The 18810-nt window shown below is 56.8% G+C and overlaps 7 protein-coding genes across 7 annotated transcripts; 3 read left to right on the top strand and 4 right to left on the bottom strand.

Annotated features, from left to right (window-relative positions):
* Positions 1 to 2398: 2398 nt before the first annotated feature.
* GGTG_05442 (hypothetical protein) lies at positions 2399 to 3419 on the bottom strand (the record flags this gene model as incomplete). Its single annotated transcript, XM_009223245.1, has 4 exons — positions 2399 to 2545; positions 2852 to 2929; positions 3149 to 3267; positions 3332 to 3419. 4 exons carry the CDS (start codon positions 3417 to 3419, stop codon positions 2399 to 2401), a joined length of 432 nt encoding a protein of 143 aa, XP_009221509.1.
* Positions 3420 to 4444: 1025 nt separating this feature from the next.
* GGTG_05441 (hypothetical protein) lies at positions 4445 to 4702 on the top strand (the record flags this gene model as incomplete). Its single annotated transcript, XM_009223244.1, has 2 exons — positions 4445 to 4551; positions 4654 to 4702. The coding sequence occupies 2 exons, from the start codon at positions 4445 to 4447 to the stop codon at positions 4700 to 4702; spliced, it is 156 nt and encodes a 51-aa protein (XP_009221508.1).
* A 1601-nt stretch (positions 4703 to 6303) lies between these two features.
* On the bottom strand, positions 6304 to 7095 carry GGTG_05440 (hypothetical protein; the record flags this gene model as incomplete). The annotated part of the gene is made up of 2 exons (XM_009223243.1): positions 6304 to 6351; positions 6844 to 7095. 2 exons carry the CDS (start codon positions 7093 to 7095, stop codon positions 6304 to 6306), a joined length of 300 nt encoding a protein of 99 aa, XP_009221507.1.
* Positions 7096 to 8271: 1176 nt separating this feature from the next.
* On the bottom strand, positions 8272 to 9399 carry GGTG_05439 (hypothetical protein; the record flags this gene model as incomplete). Its single annotated transcript, XM_009223242.1, has 3 exons — positions 8272 to 8930; positions 9022 to 9192; positions 9246 to 9399. The coding sequence occupies 3 exons, from the start codon at positions 9397 to 9399 to the stop codon at positions 8272 to 8274; spliced, it is 984 nt and encodes a 327-aa protein (XP_009221506.1).
* Positions 9400 to 11819: 2420 nt separating this feature from the next.
* GGTG_05438 (endonuclease/exonuclease/phosphatase) lies at positions 11820 to 13779 on the top strand. Its single transcript, XM_009223241.1, has 2 exons — positions 11820 to 12254; positions 12328 to 13779. The coding sequence occupies exons 1-2, from the start codon at positions 12048 to 12050 to the stop codon at positions 13456 to 13458; spliced, it is 1338 nt and encodes a 445-aa protein (XP_009221505.1). The 5' UTR covers positions 11820 to 12047; the 3' UTR covers positions 13459 to 13779.
* Positions 13780 to 15419: 1640 nt separating this feature from the next.
* GGTG_05437 (hypothetical protein) lies at positions 15420 to 15826 on the top strand (the record flags this gene model as incomplete). The annotated part of the gene is made up of 2 exons (XM_009223240.1): positions 15420 to 15466; positions 15595 to 15826. The coding sequence occupies 2 exons, from the start codon at positions 15420 to 15422 to the stop codon at positions 15824 to 15826; spliced, it is 279 nt and encodes a 92-aa protein (XP_009221504.1).
* Positions 15827 to 18120: 2294 nt separating this feature from the next.
* On the bottom strand, positions 18121 to 18799 carry GGTG_05436 (hypothetical protein; the record flags this gene model as incomplete). Its single annotated transcript, XM_009223239.1, has 2 exons — positions 18121 to 18449; positions 18580 to 18799. The coding sequence occupies 2 exons, from the start codon at positions 18797 to 18799 to the stop codon at positions 18121 to 18123; spliced, it is 549 nt and encodes a 182-aa protein (XP_009221503.1).
* Between the last annotated feature and the right edge of the window lie 11 nt (positions 18800 to 18810).

Genomic DNA, 18810 nt, shown 5'->3' with positions numbered 1-18810 from the left:
AAAAAGAAAAGAAAAAAAGGAAGGGGGGGGGGGGGAGGGAACCGGGGGGAAGGAGGAAAAAAAAGAAATAAGAAAAGAGAAATAAGAAAAAAAAAAAAAAATGATCATCCTGGATGTCGCCCGAGGCTTAAGGCAGGGTTTATCGGCGAGTGGGAAGAAGGAAGGGAGGGGAGTAGCCCGAACAGCACGACTCTGGCTGGATCTGGTTCTGGCTGCAGCAAGCACCTTGCCGTTGCAGCGACACACAAAAATATTACAACCAACCGCGGGACGGAAAGGGGAGGGAGGGGGGTGTGCGCAGCCAGCAGCCAGCGCAGCAGACAACGAGAAGGCGGATGGCATTAGGTCAACAGCATCTGCGTGCGGGCTTTTTATTTTATTTTATTTTTACAACCAACCAGGAGCACGAATGGGACGACCACTGCGCGCCCTCCGGAGCACCCTCCGAAGCAAGGGCCGGGAAACTAGCACAACACTGCGCCGCAGATAACGCTTGTCCCGAACCGGCGGTCATCGCGCACGCTGGCCTTTTGCCAGATGGGATCAGATGGAGGTGGGCAAATTGATTGGCGAGGCTTGACAACCAGGGGTACCTCAGATGCCATGCACCCCACCAGGACAAGCGAAGGACGGGCGGGGGGTAGGCGATGACTAACTGGGGTCTTTGAAAACGACAAGTGAAGTGCGTCACCCCGTCCTCACGCGGTCAAATGCGCGTAGTGGTACGGGCGGCACCTCGTTTATCCACTGTCGAGGGGAACACTGCGCCGAGGACATGCCAAAAGCATTCGTCCCACAATTTCCCGAACCCCCTGTTCCTCCGTTGGGTAGCAAGCCAAAAAAAAAAAAAAAAAAAAACGAAGAATGGGCAACATTAATTACATGGAAAAGCAAACGAGCTGAAAAAAAACCACTACTTTTTGGGCAAGCTTTGGAAAAATAAGGCAACGGCTTTGACCTACACCAACAGCTGCAAGCCAACTGCACAGATGCACACACCCACGGGCGGACCATTCCAAGCTTAAGATGGCGCACCCCACCGTCCCAATGGACACCACTCCTGGGCGCTCCCGTCCGGACAGGTTGCCGAGTAGGTTGGGTGTGACTTACCCCTTCTCCAAGAGTAACATGTAACTGGAGGTCCCGTCTCCATGTCCCGCTTCCCAACACGACCGCGCCCTTCAAGACAGCCCCTGCACGCGTTCGCATGCAACGCGGGCAGGCGGAGGATACGTCGGTCGAGAACCCGCAAAGATGCAATCGTACAGCGTACAGCCTCCTCACCCTCATACCGCAAAAGATCGGGATACTTGGGTTACCGGCAATGGACGGGGTGTGGCTAAGTAAATAGCTTACTTGATTTGGCGATTTGGTTTTAATCCATGGCGCTATCCTAGCAGACGCTAGGTACTTAGGTAGGTAGGTATAAGTGTAGTTCCCTTAGTGAGACCCCCCCCCTTCACACCACCCCTCCTCGGCCGTCCGCTGACGGCACGAACACCGCGTGTTGTTGGAACACCCCGGTTTTTTTCACTCCCGTCGCCCGCCATTGGCTGGGTGCACCATGCACTTAATTATTATGGCAGCTTTAAGTCCGTCCTTAAACACCGCAACACTACAAGCATTAATACAAGCACACCCTTACAAGCACACCCTTACAAGCACACCCGCCCTCCCCACCAATTCCCCTTTGCTGCTACGCCGTGGCGCCCGATTCTCGAGTATGGCTTCCACAGGTAGGATTTTTACACAGTTTCTCTCGCTCCCACAACCTTGCTCGACTCCCTGTCGAGACTTTGCCGCTTTTCGCCCTCCAACGTTCCTGCTCAAACTGCTCGCCGACCTAACGGAGGGCCAAGCTTAGCCCCATCCATGTTCGGTTGCCTCCCTCCTCGCGTGGTTCCCAACCGCACTTTCGTATTTTCCTTCCTCACACCCTTTGTTTTCCATGCACCACCCCTCCCCAGCGACCGCCCAGGTCCTTGATACTGCTGCGCTCGCATCACAATCTTTGCCGCATTTCCAAGTCCTTTGAGCATATAAAGAGCTAAGATGCCCCGACATATTTTGCGTGTCTGCTGTTCATCCTCATCCACGCCCTCATCTGTTCTTACCACCTCCGCTCTACCTCGATATCCCCACGCTTGCTCAAGAAATCCCATATCGTCGCCACCCTTTCGTTTATTAGTCGCACGTCCTCCTGCCGTTGCCTTCAACATGAATAGCCAGTCGAGCTCTTTGGTCGTGAGCTTTAGCACAAGCAGCGTGTTCGTCAGCCTTTTCTCCTCTTTTATTGTTTCTGCCTGTATATTTCCTCCCCTTTCCTCCCCATGATATGAGCTACGGTTAAGCCCTTGTCGCCCTTCCTATCCCGCCTGCCGCTTACACGTTGCTATGCTTATACTAGGGCCGGCGAACGCCCCGCCGAACACGCTGCCATTGCCCCATCGCTACAGGCTTCCCGTATCGGGGCCTTCTGCAACGACACTGGGCTGGATATAGTAGCTCGAATGGCCGGCCTTAAAAGTCCGACCGCGTCCACAACCTTGACGACAAATGTTTTTATGGGCGATAAAAAATAAGCATTTCTCCCCAGATTCCACGTTGTGTTGTTATATCGCGCTTTGTATTTTCTTTCTCGGTTCGGAACACACTGTTATCCCCAATGTCACGGCCACTAGGGCCGCGACGAGGGATCGTCTTCGATAGGAAACTCGGGAGGTCACGTGGGCAACCACGTGACTCCGCGTCACCTGATTAAGGCCCCGCACGGGCGCCCCGCCCCCACTAGATAGCTTTCAACGCGTTGGGCCGCTATACGACACCTTTTTTCCAGACTACCGATTCTCACCACGTTACGTGCATTGATACCCAACAGCCTGGAGTCAAAGCTATTCGAGCGAGTTATTGTTGTATAATACGCGTATTTCTACAGTTAAACAAAACAAGGCATTTTTAATCCATAATGCAGCTCCTTCACAAAAAGAAAGAAGAAAAGCCGTCTCATCGGTTAGGTGAGAAGGGGGGAGATGGATTTGCTGACCCTTGCACGCAAAAGCTGATCCTTCCAATTTTTAAGGTCGGACCCGACAAACCCAAAAACTACCTCCCATACCACTTCTTTCCCCACACCACACATCGCCCGCACCTTTATTTCGGCCAAACAAACACGCTTACCAAAGCAGGCGCCACAGCCCTCAAGCCACTCCCATCCACCCAAAACTGGCCTTAAGGCGGTGAATCTCGTTTTGGGTTTACGTAGCGAGGCTGTGCTTCGCGACAAGCATTCCACCAAGTCAAAAAAAAAAAAGCAGAGTGCGTAAGTGCGAACCGTCCGGGATCTGGCCCTTCGCCTGCTGCCCTCGCGCGGCCAAGTGCGTGCTGTGATGCAAGCGGCATTCTCGATCTTTGTCCAGCATGTTTCCCGCAGCCGCGTTTCGGTTGTTTTTCTGGTGGGGCCTGATCTGATCTGCTCCCTTGGCTGGGCTCCTTCCATGTAGCAGCAACTGAGGCGGCTCTTGATATGAGGGGGTCGGAACGCTTCCACCCCGATAACACGCATCGCAACGAGCGTGTATGTGGACGCATGACATGGACAACAGTCGGACATGCCCCCGCCCGTCCTAAAAGGCCTTCTGCTTTATAGCTTTATATCCACCCCTCCCGGGCGCCGCTGTCGGATTGTCTTGCTAGCCTTATGGGGCTCCTTAAGATTTAAATGCAAGAAAATCAAATTAAAGAGAGCGCAGCCAACAACTAGTGTGTGAGTGGCTGGGTTCGCCGGTGGTACGAAGGTGCATGGAATCTTCCCTTGCCCTGTCTTTGACTCAGGGCCCCATCCAAGGAGAGCGCAGCTGACAAACCTTGCTAGGCGTCGGCCTAAATCCATATACCCCCCACCCCTCCCGCTTGTTGCACAAAGGCCGACGAGTGTGGAGCCACTACGCTTCGATCCCTGCACCACTCTAGACCCCGAGAATTCGGCGCTTCACCCCCCCTACGAGTACGTCATATGCAACTGCAACCCGCAAGGCAAAGGTATTTATTACATAGGTGCCGTCCTCCGGCCCCGTTGTCTGATTTGACCGCCGTGGAACCCCCAGCCGCTTCAGCGTTAAGAGGCCAATTCCTTTTTTTTTTTTTTTTTTTTTTTCAGAGGTAAATTCTTTGAACACCTTTACTCTTTCGGATAGCTAGGTTTAACGGCACTTAAAGGGACTACATAGCAACACGTTTGGGCACCCATATCGCTTGCTTGTATCCGCGCGCAGGCAGTAATTCGCGGAAACAAAAAACGAAGATCGGGAACTGGGTGCCGGACTAAGGGGTTGCTGTACAGCACAACAGGTGCAGTTGGCGCAGTGGATAGGTGTGTAGCCTCTTGGGTGGGGACTGACGGAAATGGCCAACATGACCCAAGGTATGTGCAGAAGACACCATCGGAATGGTGAACGATTTCGGTGGAAGAAGGCATCCAGCGAATTTTTTAAACCTGCAGTCGAAAAAGGGCGGCGAAGTGTGGTCCAAATGTGGCCGGCCCCTCGGCGGCAGGTAAGTGGACCTCGGCGGCATGGTAAAGCACCCGACTGTAGGTGTGTTGGCCCCTTCCGCACCCCCCCAATACCACCTACAGGCTGCTACCCATCCCTCCAGGGGCACTTTTATTATCCAATACCAGCGCTGCACGGCTCGTGGAGATTGATATTGGATGGTGTTCCCGCGAGCCCCGCTCGGCAGCCCCAGCTTCAATAGGCCTAATACCACGACAGCCCAGAAACGGACCTGGCATTCCACCTGCCACACAGTGCCCACAATATTGAAAACACTGTTATCCCATAGCACCAAGAAAAAGACAAGACAGTTTACAGGCGCAAAAATTAAAACGTTTTTTTTTTCCTTACCTTGACCCATCCTCAAGGCACACCAGTGCGGATTCGATATTAGCAACGCAAAACCCCTGCCCCAGGGAGGCCACCCCGCCCCTCCCACCAACTGTATGAGGAAAAAGGTGCACTTTCACCCCTGCAGGTAGTAGGTGCGGTGTTCGGATGCCGCCAGATCTTACGGTATTTTTGTCCAAAAGCGAGCAACCTTTCTTCTTCTCGTCCGCGAACTACCTCTACCCAGTGCTAGCACGCACTTGACAGCGGGCGGCATCAACACAGGGGCCCATGCCTCATCAGGAACCTGCCTCGTTAAAGTTGCCTTGTTTTTAGTACGTCCCCCTCTCGACACCCCACCTCCTCATAAAGCAACAGGGTGTGGTGCATCCCACGCCCCTACCAAAGCTCTTTTGTCGCCAACCTTACTCCTTCCACACTCGTTATAACCGCACGCTCTTGTGATGCTTTCCTCGCTTCTCTGGCTCTGGTGCTCGTGTATAAAACCTTTGGGTACCCCGACCTTTTCTTTTCGCTGTTCTCCTTGTTTAGGTATCCTCGCCCGAACCCAGTCGCCCAGCCTGAACCTTTCAAGTCGTGTCTGCTAGCTCCCTTCTAAATTATTCATACTACCAACACGCCTCAACCCATCCATCAAGCCTACTCCCCGACTGCTTGATCTTGTCAACATGGCTAGCAATTCCACCTCCCTAGTCGTTAACCCTAGCACTAGCAGCGTGTTTGTGACCCTTCTGCCTCCTTGCCTTGCCGGCTACTGTCCATGTCTTGTCCCTTTACCGGCGCAGCCCCCTCCCAACATGGCACTCTTCCTGCCTCGCCTGTTGCTTACCTGTCGTGATGCTCATGCCAGGACCGCTTCGCTTCCCACAACACCAGCTGTCGATGCCGCATCCCTACAAGCCTCTCGTATCGCAGAGTTTCTCAACGACGATGGGCTGAAGATAGTGACCCGCCTTGTCGAGATCCCCAGTCAGACTTCTTCTTCAATGACTTGGACGAATAACGGCTTTACAGGCAGCCAAAAATAAATGCTCGGATTCTGCTCATTACCCAACAAACGATATTTTTTTTTGGTTCGCTTTTCGACATTTCCCCCAATCTTTTTTATTATACTTATCGCCGTCGCCTTCAAGCACGGGGTTTAGGCGTGGGAGCAAAGCATTGTTATTTACCAGGCGGGGGTTTTCTTCATTTTTTCCTGGAACCCGTGATGGAATCAAATGTACTTCTTCTTTCGGTTTGTAGTTTTTAAAATCCGAAGGGGTTAGTTTATCAACGAACCCGCCTGTTCACGCGCACCGGACGGGGCAGCCCAAATGGCACCGGGCGGGGCAGCCCAATTGGCACCTGGGCTGGTGTGCTCGCGTTTGACCACAAGGCACATGTGCCTACACCACTGTACCTAGCGGTCAAAGTCCACAATGCAATGGCGCCTGCGCTGGGGATTAACCTACATCCCCCAAGATGCGTATGCACTTTATGTGGTGCCAACCTGCGTCGCCCATGGAGGGCGGGAAGGTATTGGACCAACTGGCGGTGAATCCCGCGCCTGCTTCTGAAGCATTCACACAATCCCGTCATTTCCCACCCAATGTGTAGGTATGTGTAAGTGCGCCATTGACAGTAAAGCCATAGGCTGGCGGGGTTGGTCCAGGGAATCGTTTTCAGGTTGGCGATCATTGCATGCACACCTCAACGGTTGCATTGTTAGTTCACAGGGAGCCGCTGCCCCGAAAAGAAAAGAAAAGAAAAGGAAGGAAAAAAAGCACACGCGGGATTCTGTTCGTGACAGTCATGTGGTGGGGGGGGGGGGGGGGTTCTTGTCGTCACTTCGTCCAATGCAAGCACGCGGCCAGTCGCAGCACGTGGCAGCTAGGTACCTACTAGGGATCTGCCCTACCTATCGGGCGAAGAAACACATTCGGTGCATGGAAGCTCATACCAACCTGGCAAGTTTCCGTGAATCTTGGGCCGGAACCAGTAAACAAGGTTGTGTTTGTCCACCGCCATTTACAGTACGCCCCGATGTACCACCCATATTTATCGCGGAATGCCCCTCCCCCTCCTCGACGCGGCTCCAATGGCGAGGGCGCCGCGCTCTCCATCTCTCCATCTTTGATACGCCACACAAACGTCCCCCGCATGAGGAGCCAGCAATCACGATGCGTGTGCTCGCCGCGAATAGCACACACATGGCTGCAACCTGCAAATACCTACGTGCTTCACACCGACAGTTGGCACTGTGACGTACATTTTGGCTGCCAACTACATGTGTGCGTCCCGCCTCCTGGCCAGAGTCGCAAAGTTCACAGCCACATTGTGCTGCCCCGCCCTCTGCACCCCGACTGTAACAGCAGTCATCGGAGTTTCTGGATTTACCCCAAAGAGCTGCAGCTATAATGAGCGTACGTGTTTGGACCGGCGACCGGGAAGCTAGCTGCCTGTTTTTGCTGGCATCGTCGCATGCGGGAAATTGCTAGGCCAAGCTGCGCCCGCCCTCAGGATCTCTCCTACACAACAACCTCTACAGTGTATTGTTTGCCCGAGTGCATAGAACAGTCCGCCCTGCTTTCGGGGCCGCGAAGGCCGGATAGAGCCAGCCGACCACCTGCTTTTTTCCCCTCCTTTTTATTCTCCTTTTTTCCCCCAGACGCAGACGAGCGACCGTTGCGGGACGCGGTGGGGTGGGAGGCCAAGGCTGCGTCTTCGGCCTTGCCGAAAACGACTGTGATAGGCCTTGCCGGATGGACGCCCAACTGTCGTTTTGCTCCCGGCAAATCGCTGGGTTACATTGTCTTCATATTCAAACTGCCTGCCTGCCCTCCTCTCATGCCGTGCCGCGGCGCGCAGACACGGCGGTCAATTTTTCGGCGCGGGGGAGCGTGGGGTAATTTATCAGTACTGTGGACAAGTCTGCGCGCGCGTCGGCGAGGCCGAATGTGCTCAAAATCGAAATTAGAAGCCGGAGATGCTTCCGCGGCTCCCCGGTGGATTGACGTGTTGCGTTTCCTTCACATATTCCTCATGTGGAGGTGCCTCAGCCGGTGTGGGCGAGGCTTTTGAGAAATGAAGGGACGCGAAAACGGGCCTTGCTGCAAGTCACTTGGCACGATCGAAACATACCCTCCCGTGCTTGCCCATCGGCGTGCAGCGGCGGATGCGCCGTGCCAGCGTGGCAGCCTGCCAACTGGAAGAACTCTTTTCTCGAATGACTGAAACGGATGGAAATGCGGTGAATAGGTAGGTACCTCTGTTCGTGGTGGTGGCAGTTTATCTCACACCCCCCACACACACGTTTCGTCGCTTAAGTGGATTCTCCTCCGATGTCCCCTATGACAGCCTTCACCGCCAGACGAAGAGTGTGTGCGGCTTAGATCATGGCGCTCTCGGATGCCGCTCGGCGGTGGTATTCCAGTCTTGTCGCTCCGGGGAGCACGCGCACCACCACGGCCGGGCGAGTGGGCGGGTCATATTCCGCGAATCTGTATGGCCGGCTTCCCCCATGCATCATCGGCAGCTTGTCCCATTGGAGAATGCGGGAGAGGCGGCGGGTATCCCGAAGGATTTGGTGGCAGTGACCTGCGTGCTGGCAAGATAACAGGTACCCCAACGAGAGATATGCCACGGAAACATCCTTGTTCGTCAGACCCGAGGACCGCGGCTGGTGTTGCGGACAAGATGTGGTCGACGCCCAGCTGGCAGGCTCTAAGCCGCCTCGCCGGCAGCCCATGAGTTGCCCTCCGAGTGGTGCAGCTCTCTCAGCCTTCATGCACTCGCACCTGGTGACCCAAGACATGGCGCGGGCGTCGTCCGTCGTGTGTGGGAAGGTCGCCGCGTCCTGAGCCGCGTCCTGGGGGATATGTGGAGGGAGAGAGGGTGAGGGAAGTTGCACCGGATGGCGGTTAGCGAATAGGAAGAGGTTCCGGACCCGACCCCTGGCCCAGAGGCTGCGCCTCGATCGACGCATCTCGGTAAGGGCGCGCCGGCCGACTGTCACAAGGCGCCTTTCGCCGGCGACAATCGTAGAGCCTCGATAGCGGCGATTTTGCCATCTGCCCCTCGCGCGCGATGGCTATGGCCGGCTTAGAAAGCCGGATCGGGGCGGCCAGGGTGGACTTACCCGAGTCCTGCGTTTGGGCAAGGGGTGCTCGCCTTGGCAGTTTAATCGGTTCCGGGAACTGCATTCTGGCTGCCCCGGCACCTGAATAAGAGTTGCCGAGCCCGCTGCACGGCATAACATGCCGGTCACAGGCAGCCGTTCCAACGTCGAGGCGGATGGACGCATAGGCACCTAGAGGTGTCTGCAATGGCAAGTTTTGAGTGACGGAACCGGAGCCGGCCGACCCAAGTCGCAGAGTCCCGCGCGGCTCTTGGCTTCCCGTCTGAACTGGTCCACGAGCGAGCGCAATGACGTCGGGCGGCTACCCAGCAGCGGGGACTGGTGCATCAACTGGTGCGTCATGCGGTGGGTGCTCCGCCGGGAGGGGCCGTTTTCCATCTGGGCATCCAAGGGACGAGGTCTTTTGCGGGGCGCTGGTGTGGGCGCCCGCACTCAGTCCCACTGTGGAGAACGGGTGCGAAATTGTCTTCGGACTCGTCCTTCCTGCCGAAAAAAAAAAAGGAAGCGTGCCCTCCCTCGCGGGGCGCTGTCGCGAATTGCCGCACTTGGGTGGTGGGCACTGATAGAGCAGCGAGGCTACCCGACGGGTCTGCAAGCCGCTGTCGGGCGCGAGGAAACGACACATGAAAGGCCCGTGACGGTCGGCTTCTTTCGGTCTAGCGCGGAGCCGGCTCAGGTGTGCCCGCCCTTGGTCAGAGTGCCGACGACGCATGCTGAAGCACGTGAGTGGGCGACCTCAAAAAAAGCCCTCTCAGTTCTTTTTTTCTGCCTGTTCTGTAAAAGGTCGCGAGTCTACTTGGTCGACGTGGCAAGGCGGGATGATCGGTGGGAGCCAACGAGTGCATGGCCAGCCGGCTTGGGAACCCGTTCTCGAACAATGTCGCGTTACCCAAAGAGGTAGGGAAGAAAAAAAAACGCTCAAGTCTCTGGCGAATCGGAAACCAACCCGCCTGGTGTCAGGGCGGCAGGGCGGCATGGAAAAACCAGCGCACCGTGGTTTTGTGCGACGTGAACCGGTCTCGTGGTACACGTCAAGACCCTGCCCTGCGCAAGCGCCCTTCCTTGCATCCCCCGGGATCTCTCCCCGCAGGCACCTGACTGGCCAAAGGCTCTAGGTGCCCGATGTGGCGCTGACTGGCTGCAACCACTAGTCCCCCGTGCCGCCCGGCCCAACTCTCCAGGAAGGCCAGCCGAGTCGGGGACAACAGGAACTCGGTTCCGGCGGTGCAGGACAGTGAACTCGCTCCCTAGCCCTGAGGGCTCAACCGGTCAGGAAAAGATAGACTGGGCGCCCCGTAGAACGTGAGGAAGAGATGCTCCTAGACCCAGTGTTGCTAACCATGCATTGCCACATCACCGACGCCCGGCCGCATCCAAATCCGAAATGCCTCACCGTGTTCGTGCGAAGCAGGTCATATATGCATGTGTGTGCACGCATGACCATCATGGCGGGCGACCGGAAAACGTGCGTGTATGATGAAGATATCCAGGTGGTCGGTCATCTGACCAGTCAAGTTGTCGATCCTAGTCGCGCCCAGCCATCCGACGACATCGCCAGACAGGTCCTACAAGGGCCCCCTTTGTTTTAGAGCCAGTTACGTTCCACGAGCCGGAATGGCGGGCGAGTAGAAAAGATGGCAGCCACAAGGATCCACCCTTGTTCATCGTCCAATGCCAAATGCTCCCGTTTGGTCGCACGTGCATGAGACTTGGTACCTGTACTTTGGGTACTTCTGGATAAACACTGGAGGTATGACCGCGAACGATTGGAACTTGGCTGGCGTGTGTGGTGGATGGCGACGGGGTAAGTAGAGTAAACACTACGCACACATGGAGGGTATCTCTAGCAACGGTATCCGGTTGGCGTCTTTTTGAAACGGAACAAAATGTACCACCGCGTCCAACAGCCCGGCAAAAGCTGCCGAAATGGAGTTCGACCGATTAAACCAACTTTGGAACTGGGAGAAATGGGATGGAAGTGAGCAAAGATAGACCCATTTTTGGAAACGAATGCAACGGAAAATAAAAAACGCAACAAAACGAATGCCAAAACCGACAATCCTTCGTCGGAACTCAAGGCTCGCGTGATGCAATGACTTGGTGCTTACTCCCATCCTCGCGGTGAAAATGATCCGACCTGTCACAGATCGCGGATGCGAAATTTAGAACTGGCCCTTGCACAATTTTAATCAAAATTGGAAAGGGGACCTTACGCACGGATAGGGTCCCCGTGCTTCAAGCATCCCCGCCAGAGCCACGTGTGCCATTGAGGCAACTGGCTCGAGTCCCACAAGCCGCGTGCGGGGGTAAGGCTGTGAATCCTTGTTTCCATCACAACCAGCGATTCGTTTGCACACTCACCACACGTGGTGGAGAATCTGTCCCTTGAATTTTTCTCTACTTGGATTCCGACAATTGGGGCCTCCTTTTGAGATGGATATGCAGGCCTTTTAGGAGGGCATCACGAACACACGAACAAAATAATTCGAAACCCACATAGGCGTATCCATGCAGGACTGCGGCTTCCCCACACCCAATTTAGATCCGCCCCGCCGCCACAGATTGCAAGTCTGTGTTCAATGCCACAGATGCAGGGTTTAGCTCGCCGAATCGGGAAGGAGTGAAATAGGGTCGCATGGGCGGCCAGGGTGCTATCCCGGTTTTGACCCACCGCGTTGTGGCCAGTGGGTTGGCCTCGTGGGCGGCATTGACTCCATCGGCCTCGTCACAAGGCTTGGCGGCAGACAAGAGTGCGGAAAGAGGGGGGACGCGTTACCGTTGCCAGGGCAGGGGGAGGGGGCCGAAGAGTGAATCTACAGATCTACAAAACCACGGTGGCGCGCTCCTCCAGGACAAGGTCCAGGCTTCCTCCTCAGGCAGTCCCCAGGTAGACCAACTTCAAGCACACGCAAGCTTCAGGTGTCCGGCCCAACTTCATCTCTAGCTTTCAGGCAGAGTCACCAGCTCCACCAGCTTTCTCAGAAATAAGGGTCAAAGTCTAGGTTTCCTCGCCACCAGACGCAAAGATGAAGTTCAACGCCGTCCTCGCCCTCTCGGCCCTGACCCAGACCGCCCTCGCCTTCAACGGCGAGTTCAGCGTGCTGTCCATGAACGTCGTCGGCCTCCCCGCCATCCTTCAGGGCAACGACGTGCCCGGCGACAGGTCGGTCAACACCCGGCTGATCGGACAAAAGTTCTCCGAGCTCGGCCTCGACATTATCAACGTGCAGGAGGTGAGTGGCGGACAAACAACAGCACCCCTGTCCCCATGACCCATGTCCAGACCCTCTAACTCTCCCGCCACAGGACTTCAACTACCACGCCAAGCTGTACGAGGGCAACAGCCACCCGCACCGCACCGCCACCACGGGCGGCGTGCCCTTCGGGTCCGGCCTCAACACCATGTCCAACTTCCCCTGGGCCGACTTCCAGCGCGTCAAGTGGGACGTGTGCTCCAACGCCTCGGGCGCCGACTGCCTGACGCCCAAGGGCTTCACCTTTATGCGCGTGCGCATCGCCGGCGAAGGGTCCGCCGCCGTCTACGCCGACGTGTACAACCTGCACACCGACGCGGGCACCGAGCCCGACGACCTCAAGGCCCGCACCAGCAACATGCGCCAGGTGGCCGCCCACATCCAGAAGAACTCGGTCGGCAACCCGGTCATCGTCTTTGGCGACACCAACAGCCGCTACAGCCGCGTCAACGACGTGGGCCTGCGCGAGCTCATCGGCAGCCAGAACCCGTCCGGCCCGGGGCTCAAGGACGCCTGGGTCGAGCTCCAGCGGGGCGGCGTCACCCCCACCGAGGAGTCGCTCTGCTCCAACCCCAGCACCACCGACTCTTGCGAGACGGTCGACAAGATCTTCTTCCGCGGCTCCCCCTTGCTCGACCTCAAGGCCACCGCCTGGAGCTACTACTCGACCCGCTTCCTGCAGCCCGACGGCAACATCCTCTCGGACCACAACCCCGTCTTCGCCCGCCTGGCCTACTCGTCCGCCCAGCGCCTGCAGCAGTCCGACTTCGTCGGCGGGCCCCACGGGAACTGGTACAGCGACGTGCCGGCCCTGGTGCTGCAGCCCAAGCCCAAGACGAGCCGCATCGTCCTGCGCGGGAACAAGCGCGTGGACAGCGTCGGCGTGCAGCTGGCCGACGGCACGACGCTGCGCCACGGCGGCGGCGGCGGCGACGAGCGCGCCCTCGACCTGGCCGCCGGCGAGTTCTGGACCGCCACCACCATGTGCCAGGCGCAGCGCAGCGGCCGCACGCGCGTCTTTTACCTCAAGGCGACCACCAGCAAGGGCAGGACCGTCGAGACGGGCAACCGCGAGGGCGACTGCTTCGACTACGCAGCCCCGGCGGGCTGGCAGGTCGTCGGCTTCGCCGGCAGCGACGGCGACGAGATGGACCGCATCGCCCTGGTCTACGCCCGGCAGTAAGGCAGAGTGAAGTAGCCTTTGGGTGTGTAGGTATGTGGGTATGTGGGTATGTGGGTGTATGGGTGTATGGGTGTATGGGCCTGTGTGTGCGCCGCTGTTTTGTTGCTTGGCGTGGGGACAACAGGCCCCTGCAAATTTCACGACATGACGCTTCTCTTTAATGCCGGGATGCAAGGCACTGTAGCCGAGCAAGCTCAGCTGTGCGGTTGGCACCAACTGCCTCCGTTTACGCAATTCTTAATTCCTTGTACATATTACCCATTCCAACTCCCGAGTAAATAACATGGCAGATATGCAATTCCGACCCCTTGCATTTCCCCGTCTTTATTTTCGCATTCCTTTTGGCAAGAGTTTCCAACCTTGATTTGACCGCCCCTTTTTTGTGTGCCCATCTGCCTTGTCGCCGACTCCGAAGGCCTTTTGTGCCTACCTGTCTGCCTGCTTCCACAGCTGCCCAACCGGGGATCAGCGTCGGTCGGGCGGCAAGGAACGAGCCGCAAGACATGATACTCAACAAATCGAAACCCCCCCTTTTTTTTTGTGTCTCTAGCCTTGGGACTTCGCTACGTCTGCGCGCGAGGCTAGTTATGGATGATTTGGTATCGTAGCCCTCATCTGTCAGTGCGCCTAGGGACGCATCATGCAGATCGCATGTGTCCTTGCAGGCAGCGAAGTGGGGGGCGAGAGAACAGCACGCACGTGTCGTAAGCAGCAGCAACCACAGCGACGAACAGGGCCCAAAGGCTAGCAGCTGTCAATGTCAGCGACGAATTTCGGGTCGCACCGTCCACCTAGGTGCATAGGTGGGACGAACAGAGAGGGACACTGAGCCCTGCCTGTTTGTCAGCTACTAGCTCGGTGAGTGGATCGATGTCTTGTCCGCATACTCTCTCGCAGGCCTCCAGCCTTGATGCCTGGGGCTGGCAACGCCACGCTGGCAGGGCCTCCGGCGATTCACCAAGAGCGGTGGGGAGTCGGCCAGCACGGAATGCCCAATGTGGACAAAAGAGCCGCCATCCGCTCACGCGCTAGTCTCGTTCAAGGGGAGGGAGGCACGGTCCTGTGGCTTGGGAAGCTAAAAAAAAAAAAAAGAGCATGGCAAGGACAAACGGGGCGCCGCCCCCTTTCCGCTTACGGCGACCAAACACAGTGAGGACCTATGCTACCATGCAAGACATAGGGTAGGCACCTGTTTCGTAGCAGGCTGCGCGCTTCCTAGATGGCGGTCGGGCTGTAAAGAAAAGTGAGGCGGGCCAGTGCCAAATCTGGCTTGGCTTTGGCCCACGATAGGTACCAACCTAGGTATCTGGTATATGTATGTGTGAAATGGACGGCGCTAGCGCTCGGTACCAATGAGGTTAGGCATGAACCCACCACAGTAACTGCCATACCACCCCCCTCCCATGCCGCCATCCCAAGTCTTCCGGTGGAGGTCATAGGGTACTTGTCCTGCCAACGAGCCTCTCGGAGAAAAAAAAAAACATCGCAATCGACACATGGCAGTAAACGTCGCCCGGTGAATCAACGTGGCACCTTTTCACCACACAAACTCACAAGCGCGCTATAGCCAGAGCGAGAGCGCAGTCATCCACAGGCCACCAACTTGCTTTGGGTACCCCTGGGTCTGACAATCCGAGACAAAAATGCTCAACGCCTTCTCGCGGTGCCTATTCGCGGTGCCTATAGATATAAAACCATGGGGAGTGATCTCCTCCCCCTGGGCATTTGTTCCCTCTCGAAGCGGGCAGTTCCTCTCCATCCTTCACCTCGTCGTCCTTTCCGAGTAGCGACTTGGATCCAGGGATACCGGTACCTAAAGGCGCCCAAGACTCCCTTGCTGCTCTACATGCCGGACACTCTCTAGATTTCCCCTATATATTCTCGTCACCTCATCTTTATCGGTTCTTCTCGAAAACCTGGCGACATACCTCCTGTTCGGAAACCTCCACCCAACCGAAGACATGGGGTGCCATCAGTCTACCGCTGCCCAGGCCGGATCTGCGGACGGGTGAGTATCATGATCCCTTGATTCTTTATTTTAATCATCACTTTTGCGCCTCGCCTTCTCGCACCAAGTACCCGATTTTTGACCCGCACCGCGAATATCAGACTAACGCCAGCCTCCCCCACCCGCAGCCCCCACGATAGCGACGATGCTAGCGGCCCGGAACCCAGCCCGAGACCGAGAGAGGACATTACTCGCTTGATTGAGCCAAACGTCAACTTCGAGGCCGCCCAGAACGAAGGCGCCCGCGACCGCGCCGAGTACTACCAGCAGAGGGCCGCGGCGCTGCTGCAGGACCTTTCGGGCCGACTCCCAGCGGGCAACCCGCCGACGCCCGCCGCCGCCGCCGCCGCGAAGAAATAAATGAGCACAAATACTTCATGGGCGACAGGTCGGCCAAGCTTCGGGCCGACTGCCAGTATTCGATCGTTTCCAAGCTGCACCCTGCAGGCTTTCATTTGTCTGGACGAGGCGTTCTTCCGGGCGTGGTTGGCAAGCGCTCTTGCTATTTCTGTGATGAAAGTGCCATGTATGGTGTAAGGATAAATCTTAATGGGGCCAAGGCGTCGGTGTTTGTTGGTAAAGGGGATTGGAGCGCAAGCTATTTATTGGGTGTTTCGCTGTGCGACATACAGTTTGGGGAGCTAAAAACACGTTTCTGGACTTGAAGCCCAGACTGCGCATATGACTTGCGCCTGTCGGTGACAAAAAAAAGGCTGAGAGGTGTTGGGTAGAATCGATAAATCCATGTTACCGACATTTAAGGTGGGGGAGGGGTGATTTCATTATAGTGGGGTTACCTTATTTGGGGCCCGGACCATCCCTCCACCAGAGACGACGTTCGGGACATGCCGGCAGCGAGGATCGAGGATTGGATTGGACCCCCGCCAACCCCACCAAAGAAAATCAAGCCCCACCATTTGATACGCACCTCCAATCCAACAAGATCCGAAATCGGTGACCGAGAGAGATATGGGCGACATGAAAGATGACAGGCATTATTTGCGAATGGTCGCCTCGTAAAAGGCCCTCGCTGCGCATCGTGGCAGGTGTTTAACCAAAAGGGGAAAACCAGGCGTGGTGGTAGGCTGTGCTGGGTACCTACCTACGTACCTACCTGTGTACAGGCATGCAATGCAGGCTTGGACAGCGCCAAGGAGCCAGCAGCGATGAGGAATGAAAAGCGAAACCCCCAGACACCCCCCAAGTGCTGCTAAACGCAGGACCCTATAGGCCAGGGAGTGCGCCAACGATTTTGCTACTGGTACCTTTGTGTTCCTTTTCGCCTTGAAGCGTCGCGAGTCAGGCAAGGATGGGAGGAGATGTATGAGCTGAGATAGGTGTGAGGTTGAAAAAGCAAGCTAAACTCAATTGAAAGCGCAATACCCAGCTCGGGGATGCCGCGGGCGTATTGATACATCTGGGGGGAGAGACAAAAAAACGCTGCGAATGATGGTGCTGCGCTCATTGTGGTTGTGCACGTGTGATGGTAGCATAGCAGCCCAACCCCTCAAATTGCGGCCAATCAGCCAGCTCCCAGACGTCTCTACATTATTGGAAAAGGCACAAATTTCTTGGTGTCCGACTGTTGGTCGAGGGCTGGACTCAACATCTTGCGCGGTTAAGGCGTTCGTTCATTTTTTCCCTCCCTCTCCTCTGTCGTCTTGCAAGTCACGCGCAAAGAACCCGAACCTTGTTTGTTGTTTTGGGCGCGCACACTTCTTTGCCCTGCCATTGCCTTGGTGGCGTTGCCAGCGAGACTCGTACGGAATGGCCGACAAGAGAGTCTTTTTACCCCATTCGCGCGCGCAGGAGGGGGGATCACCACGTTGGGCTTTGCATCATCTCCTCCGTCGCAACGGCCGCCCAAGTGACCTGGGGAGAAAACCCCCAACCTCCACGCTGCCGCGGGGGAGCCCCAGTCCGTTGGGGGGTGTCTCGTGATGCTTGCCTTGTGGGGGGCAGCTTCTTGTCCCACGCCAAGGGAGCCACGTGGAGTCGCTGGCGGCAGCGGCCTTGATAGTGGCTATGCTTCTCCAACTAGGTAGCCAATAGCCTCCACGTGGAGCAGTTACTCCGGTGCCCTTTGCGCGCCTCATACGTCAAGAAACAGGAAAGCCAACCCGGGAGATGTGGGGGACCGGAGCTCTGCAGCGAACGCATGCTGTGCGCCCTGTGATCCACTTCGATCCTGCTGCCGAAGGGCCAAGCGAGGAAGTGAGATGTGCTGTCGGCTACAGTACCTTGCGAACATGGGCAGGGGGCAAGCAAAACATCAACCATAGATCCGTGGTAGTACGGTGCCTGCTCTCCACAGCAAGGGGGTCCAGTCAAGAGAGCTCACGCCCCCCCTCATCTCCACATGGCGCAAGTCAACTCGCGGGATACAAAAACATCGTTGAACGACTTCCATTCCTCCAAATATGCGGCCACCCGTCGCTTGACAATGGCGGTGACCAGCCCAACGTAGCCGTCCGGCCTGATGAAAACAACTACCGCCCCTGAATTCTTTGTCCACGACGCATCCTTTGCGCGTGCCTCACCATGGCGTCCGCGTGGTACGTTGGGCCGTTGGACAAAAGATCATGTCGTAACCCAAGCCCAATCTCGAATCGAACATGCGGTCGATGTCGTGGAAGTCCCGCAGCGCCTCCATGTCAGCCCCGCGGCGCCGAGTGGGTCAACATGACGCCGATGATGCCCGGGGTCCATGGCGGTTGCGGAAACCTGACAGCCCCGGCCCAACGCGCGGATTGGACGCGACTGAGAGCCGCAAGGTCCTGTGACGCGGTGGCAGCAGTGGCTGTGCCAGCCACCCATTGATCCATCCTCTGAGATCCATCCTCTGATCTGCACCGGGGGTCCCACACGTCCGCCGCAAACACCATACCCCAGAACCGCCCGTCGGGCGGACCCTGAGGCGCAGCTTCCACGGTGCGCATCTGCTTGGCCGGCGGCATTGCATGACGGAAACCGTGCTCCCCGGCTGGGCAGGAAGTGGATAGGGTTGCTCCGGCTTGCTGAGCGCGGTGCCCAAGCCGGTGGCATCGGCAATCCCAACGCCGAAGAAGTCTTCCAAACACCTTTTTTTTTCGCCCCGTGTCTGGGTTGGTTACCAGGAGGCTCGACTGGTAGCTGGTACGGATGGCCATCGTGGCCTAACGGAGGGTGGTTTACGTCAGCAACCCACATGGCCAGCCCGAGGTCTCGGCCCCACGACTTAGCTGGCTGCTCATGTCGAAATCTTGCGCGAGCCCTTTTCGGGTCAAACACAATCGGCTGTTTGGCGGCAACGTTGTGCTCGGGCTCATACGTGAGCTCACGCCGGTCTTGCATTCTGCCTATGC

Source organism: Gaeumannomyces tritici, assembly GCF_000145635.1.
Source record: "Gaeumannomyces tritici R3-111a-1 unplaced genomic scaffold supercont2.3, whole genome shotgun sequence".
NCBI lineage: Eukaryota > Fungi > Ascomycota > Sordariomycetes > Magnaporthales > Magnaporthaceae > Gaeumannomyces > Gaeumannomyces tritici.
Note: the sequence above shows the minus strand (reverse complement) of the source record. Positions and strands in the feature narration are given on the sequence as shown.